This window comes from Aspergillus welwitschiae, assembly GCF_003344945.1.
Source record: "Aspergillus welwitschiae strain CBS 139.54b unplaced genomic scaffold BDQ94scaffold_152, whole genome shotgun sequence".
Classification (NCBI taxonomy): domain Eukaryota; kingdom Fungi; phylum Ascomycota; class Eurotiomycetes; order Eurotiales; family Aspergillaceae; genus Aspergillus; species Aspergillus welwitschiae.
Genome location: NW_020798846.1, coordinates 1 through 6,234, shown reverse-complemented (window position 1 = coordinate 6,234; position 6,234 = coordinate 1). Strand labels below are relative to the sequence as shown.

Genomic DNA, 6,234 nt, shown 5'->3' with positions numbered 1-6,234 from the left:
GCCTTATATCTCCAAGCGCTCCGGTCGCCCGGCAAGACCAACGGTGCAGCACTAGCATCCAGCCTCGCCAGGTTCAAGTCAACGACCATCATGTGGTGCAGAAGAACTTCGAGAGTCGTTAAGTGCCGGGTGGGGTATCTGGCCATCTGTGCGCTTGCTCCCTCCTACTAAATGCCCAGGGGCACATGATGACCATATACGAAGAGCAAACCCCGACTCTACCTCCCGAAATGACCATGCCTTCGCAGAGTATCAGCCCCAAGACGTCAGGTCCTCAATCAAAGACGGGGCCGACTAGGGAAATGAAATGATCGGCGTGGACATGGCAGTGTGAAGATGTGCGCGACTGCTGGGACCGCGCCGCAGGTCAATACTGTAGGCGTCTCAAGTACACCGAAATACTTGGAAAACGGGTTGCATGTCTGCGCAAGTGGGCCTTGCCACTTGGAAACAGTCGGGCAAACATGGTCCAACAGAGTAATATGATTGTCTGTTCCTTCTTTTGTCAGACATTCCAGTTTCTACAGCACCTCTGCCTGTACCCAACCGCTATTTGTTGCCCATGACGTCATATCCCGTATCGTGTGCGAGAATGTCAAATGTTTCAAAAACCCTTGGGGAGCTTCTGATCTTCTAGACTGTTTGAAACAAAGAATTGAAACTCAATGAAACAGATTCGGATCACCGAGTACCACTAAGCCTTGAATTTCATTACCCTGTATCGGGCTATTTGATAGGGCCCACTCTTTGCCCTCAGAATAAAGAAGAGAGCGACCCTCGACAAGAATGCAACTTCATCTGCGGCCTTTACTGTGGACGAATGAGATGGCATTGTGTTGGTTGGGTGATTTCCCTGGCTCACTGACCCGGGTCTAATGAGTAGGAATTCCTCGGCAACGGTGACCGGCAGCTCAAATAAGGTTTGTTGGAGCTTTCTTAGTTCCAGCTCTACCGCTGAGGTTTTCTTGCTCGCTATTCAGGGGTATAAGCCCCGTAGTGGGTTTTTCTTATTTGATTCTCGCATATTCCCCGTTCTGAGGCGTTGACACAGGTCTTGTATGATTGCGCTGTTTGTGGTTCTGGAGATACTGCCCTTGGCATGGAGGTAAAGAATTAGACACGCCATTCTGGATTACTCTACGGATGGATAAGGCCAAAACGAAAGGGTCGATGTTCCGGCTTGAGGTGGGAAACCGCGGAACGTCTCCATGCAATCTGGTCGACCAGAACCAGCAGTCATGATAAACAGAGGGTAACGGTGGCAACATACAGGCTGATACCGTGTATCGAGATGGAATAACTCAGACATTCAGAATCTGTCCGTTGAAGAACAGAGAAATTTTTCGCTGTGTTTGTCTTGGTGGATACTGCTATCTAGAGGGCCAGGCGGTTGTGCTCGCAGCAATGGAATTGCCCGACCCTGCATTTCCTGAGTTTCATCACATATCATTATGAGTAGTCATGCTGCTTTTAGCTATGGTAGTCCGTGCTATTACAGCACCTATGTCACCAACTTATAAACAGATGACCTGCGTTGCTTCTAATCAAGGTTGTTTATTGCTCCAGACAATGAAGTTCATGCATAGCTGGCTCGGTCAGAATAGAGGATGTTCCATTGACTGTTGATGATGGATGAATTTTGGACCACATGACGCGAGACCAGTCATAACCGACCGTGGTTCTCTGCCATGACCTGCTACAGTACCAAAATTAGGTTAGCTCAGCTCGATGGCCGGGCGTTTGAGGAAGGCTCTCGTTGGAAGCCTTCGTGCTCGGAATCACCGTCCAATGTTGACCTCGGCTATATCAACGGGATTGATGCGCGGGTTTTCCATGGAGGCAATACTCACCCTCCCAAACTCTCCTCATCTCAAGTGACTCGGCAAAGCCATAACGTTCAGTCGGATGATTTGTAGATTCAACTGGGTGAGGAAAAGGTAGTTTTATGATTCAAACGAAGTACGGGTTTCCGAAAATGACCAGCTAAGGCTGTGTGCGACTGAAACCACGGTTTCCCTCGCTGGTACGCGAACGGTCAAGTTGTGGGATAAACTGCCCACTTGTTTTGACGGGTTTCATTCTGCTTTTTCATTGACCAACATCATCATATGGCCTCATGGTTAGTCGGACGCGTAGACGCCCATCTGTTTCTCATTCAGAATGTGGTGGAAGCCTTTTGAGATGCCGGATCGCGGTCTATCAAGACCCGGGACCGGGGATCTGGATGTCCTGCAGACCAAGGGAAAGGGCAGGTGGAGCCGGTGGAAAAGTGGTGAAAACCTTCGCGGGGTGGGCATTTCAGGTATTCCATTGAACCATCTTCTTTGGAACGGGTATGTGCCATGAGAAGTTGCGGAACATTGATATCTGTAAAATTGTCCGGCTAGTATAGTGTTCCTAATCAGGTAAAGAGCAGCATGCTTGGCACCGAAGTGCGTGGTCTATAAAGTCACTTTCGTGGGCCGCTCAAGGACAGCCAGCTTTCGTGCTACAGTATATTGTCTCCTAACCATTCTGTGTCTCAAAGTGTTATACAAAATTGCCATTCGATATGACTTTTCATGTTCTACGCTTCGCTAATCTTCTTACTGGAGTTAGAAAGCTGACCTCCCGATTTGAGGCCGAGTTAACATCTCCAGGCCCAGTGAGGATAGGGCATTGTTGGGCCAGAAGGTGTTTCAATAATACTGTACCCCCGAGTCCACTTACTGATACTACTCTGCTGAAGTGGGAGTTGCAGGAAGCCTGCGTACATTACACACCAGATGACAACAAGTGCTCGTTTTGACTTGTTGCCACGAAAGAAAAAATTGCTGCGGTTGAGGAGGTGCTACTACAGGTAAGCGACCAAGTTGTTATGGGATTTTATTTTTGGTTTTTAAAGGTTGGGCAGGATACATCCTCCACCATCCAGGTCTGGAATATATTTCGTTTCTTCTCCCAAGAGGGCTTATGGGATTCAGAGACGCCGACTTCAAAGGGACATCCAATTCGGTGTTGCTTCGCTGCCTTCAGCTCGGCTCCGTCATTTGACGGGAAGCGGGTGAGTAATATCGGATTAATGTAGACCAGTGTTTCTCCTAACCATCGCGCGTGATGGGTTGCGTCTCCCTTTCCGTGCGTCCACCTCAACCACGGCCCCGATACCCTGACTTGCTATTATTTGAAGCATGTTGGAGAGGGATATGGGCTGATTGTATGACTCGTCATTGTGCGCTCTGCCCTGGGACATGATCACGGCAATCACCCAGATGCTATGGATATGGCCGTTGAACACAAGTAAGCTGGTGAGCCAGGGGAACGAAATGATGATACGTTTTGCTCGCACGATGTCCAAGTGGGAGTGCGGTTGTGGTTTGCTTGAGAAGCCAAAAACATCGCTGACCGCTCCTATAGGACAATTTCTGTACTGCCAAAGGTAATTCTGAACCTCTGATGCACGGTACCGACAAGGAGGGACAATTCTTGCGGATATAGCCGATTGACAGACGATATAACCTGACGTCCACTCTGCGCAAGCTGGCGAGAAATATGCGCGAAGGTGTCCTCCAGCGCCCAGAACACCCATCATCGACGTCTTTATGATAATACGATTCCAACAAAATGGCCAAATCTTGTATCGCAATTCCAACTACCAATGGCCTCTATCATGAGAACAATTGGTACATAGGCGTCTCCGGTCTGTCCCCTTTTAATGGTCATCCACTGACAAAGTGTAGGCCGCACCTCGCAATCCGAAGGGATAACATGGAACGAATTGTTTGTCGAATATACAGCGATAGCAAATACTTGACGGCATCCACAGCATGAAAGCAACTCGCGGTGTAAAATAGACGGGGAAATATGGACTTTCCTCCACTTGTCGATGAGATCCAATGGGTAATGACTATGTCGTGTCGAACCCTCAAAGACAACCATCCAGTAGCATCGTCACGCAAACGGGCAGTCAACGAGAGAGGTGAGCCAATTAATGGTGTTTGGAAAAGGTTCTCGCTGACTAGTGTTTGATTGTATAATTCATCTCAGCAAGATCGTACAACGGAAGCATCCTCCACAGTGCTTATATTAAACGGATTGTGGGTATCGAGAGTGACGCAATCAAGAGTCGTCCCGCTACGGTGATTCCATTTACCAAAAATAAGAAGGATCGAACTTTATAACTACTACATAGCATATTTAGGTATCATCGAGCCGGCGCATTCTGCGGGGACGAATGGGTCTGAGACAGACATGCATTGATGCCTGAGGCAATAATGGACTGATGAGTAAGCTGGTAAACACGCATTCTCTCCAGCACTCTGTTCCCCGCGCCCGCCAAACAACACCCCCAAACGTTGTTGAGTTAAAATTATACTCGATTATCTACTAAGTGCTCGTTTCAAACAGAGGAGGAAACGATAACCGAATTGTGATGTCAAATCGAAGAACAAGAAAGGCTGCGAAAAGCGGCAGAGCGCCGCAAGGAGGAAAAGAGACTAGCACAAGAAGCGGCAGAACGGAGTGCAACCCAACACATTATTTTGCCTTCTTGATCGCTGCCACAATTCTCTGTCCCAAGCTACTGTATCCAAATTGAGGCAGATGTGACCCTTGCGACCCTCGCAACCCTCGCGACCCAGGGATCATCTACGCCAAGCACATCGTCCCGTGGCTTGACTTCCCCCAACTATTAGGAATTCTGGGGGAAGTTCGACCGCACCGCTGCCTTTCCCTCTCGCCCCTTATTCCCTTCTGATACCCAAATCGATAATGTCGTTACTAATATCCAGAACAGACCGCTTTATTTAGAGGGTCTCCTCGGAATATTGGCCGAGACACGGTAGACAACTTTGTCGAAAAGGTCATTGAGGCTTTGCGAGACGATGGACGCCTTCAACGTGAGTTTGGCATCTAAGGCCGAGTCACCTTCTACGATCGCACAAACCCGTCGGAAACTTCGCTGGAGCACAGCCTGGAGCAAATGATTCTTGAGGACGCGCGGACACCGTAACGACCGGCGAACACGAGGCTTGGATGAGGTTGAGGAAGGGGACGAGGAGCCGCGCAGAGACAGAAGAAGGGTGGAACCGCGCGACGACCAGTTCTGCGTGCACCTTGTGGCGGATGAACGGCAATACCTGTTTATGCAGTGGAGTTCGAAGCGCCGCACAAAGTGACGATCCCTGAATTGGTGGGGTGGCGGGTATACACCGATGGATCTGACTCGGGATGTCATTGAACAGGAAGGCGACACCTTTGGATTTTATGCCAACTCGCCTCGTCGCCGCCATGGTCACTCAGATATTGTTATACATGAAGGACAGTGGCGTTCGATACGCCTACATCTGCACAGGGGGAGGCTTTGGTTTTCCTCCACCTTCGAAAGGATGATGCCACCATTGTTCCATAGTTATTGTGTATCCCGAATGAAGATGTGCAGGCGGATTTTCAGGCCGACGGTGAATTGCGCCTCCACTGGACTGCTATCGATCAGGTGCTTGCGTTCGCTTTTCAAGCCCTGGCCGTCGAACCTCGGACTCTAAAATAGCACGGTGTGGCATACGACAACCTATCAACTCGCAAGGTCGAATTCGACGTGTTGAGCGAGATTTCCGAAGCCTCCCGTAAAGACCCGCAGGCGTCTAGTTATTGGCCCTCCCACTGGAAACGAGTTCGGAAAATGTACAACACACGCGCTCGCGCTCGTTGTCAACCAGGCGCATCTACACCGAAGCATTCGTCCATTGAAGGCAGCGGCACTGAGCAGTAATCGCATTCGCCATCTGCCGCAGCAACGTCGCGCAGCCGACCGAGCGACCTAGGCAACAACCGAGGGGAAGGGAAAGGATACGCGCCGGGCAGAGCAATAAAAAAACTTTTTGAAAGACGGACATTTTACGCGACCATACTGCACCATTGCGTGCATCCGCGGCTTGGCTAACCGAGAACCACTGGATAAGAATTGCCCCAACTGGGAACTCCACGGTGGTCGGAGACACTCCATCGGACCGCAGGAGTTCACACGCCAGCTCCATCGTCAACTGGCCCGAGATCGGGAACTTGGATTCGAACAGCTGCACGTTTGTGGTCGGACAGGATATCTCATCAAAGCCACCCTCCTTTCCCGCGGATACACGGTGATCATGAAAGCAACGACTGTGGAGAAGCAGCATCGCCTTCAAACGGAAGTGGACAATTATCACCGGCTCCGGAACTTGCAGGGACAATACATCCCTGTCTGTCTTGGGGACTTTA

General features: G+C 50.0%; 4 protein-coding genes across 4 annotated transcripts; 1 reads left to right on the top strand and 3 right to left on the bottom strand.

Moving 5' to 3' along the window:
- Positions 1-90: 90 nt before the first annotated feature.
- Positions 91-566, top strand: BDQ94DRAFT_164613 (uncharacterized protein; the record flags this gene model as incomplete). Its single annotated transcript, XM_026770071.1, has 3 exons — positions 91-129; positions 180-270; positions 367-566. The coding sequence occupies 3 exons, from the start codon at positions 91-93 to the stop codon at positions 564-566; spliced, it is 330 nt and encodes a 109-aa protein (XP_026619300.1).
- Positions 567-2,878: 2,312 nt separating this feature from the next.
- BDQ94DRAFT_178695 (uncharacterized protein) lies at positions 2,879-3,571 on the bottom strand (the record flags this gene model as incomplete). The annotated part of the gene is made up of 2 exons (XM_026773178.1): positions 2,879-2,916; positions 3,148-3,571. 2 exons carry the CDS (start codon positions 3,569-3,571, stop codon positions 2,879-2,881), a joined length of 462 nt encoding a protein of 153 aa, XP_026619299.1.
- A 1,209-nt stretch (positions 3,572-4,780) lies between these two features.
- On the bottom strand, positions 4,781-5,270 carry BDQ94DRAFT_164611 (uncharacterized protein; the record flags this gene model as incomplete). The annotated part of the gene is made up of 2 exons (XM_026770070.1): positions 4,781-4,890; positions 4,925-5,270. 2 exons carry the CDS (start codon positions 5,268-5,270, stop codon positions 4,781-4,783), a joined length of 456 nt encoding a protein of 151 aa, XP_026619298.1.
- A 46-nt stretch (positions 5,271-5,316) lies between these two features.
- Positions 5,317-5,843, bottom strand: BDQ94DRAFT_155787 (uncharacterized protein). Its single transcript, XM_026768537.1, has one exon. It carries the CDS (start codon positions 5,753-5,755, stop codon positions 5,552-5,554), a length of 204 nt encoding a protein of 67 aa, XP_026619297.1. The 5' UTR covers positions 5,756-5,843; the 3' UTR covers positions 5,317-5,551.
- Positions 5,844-6,234: the final 391 nt, after the last annotated feature.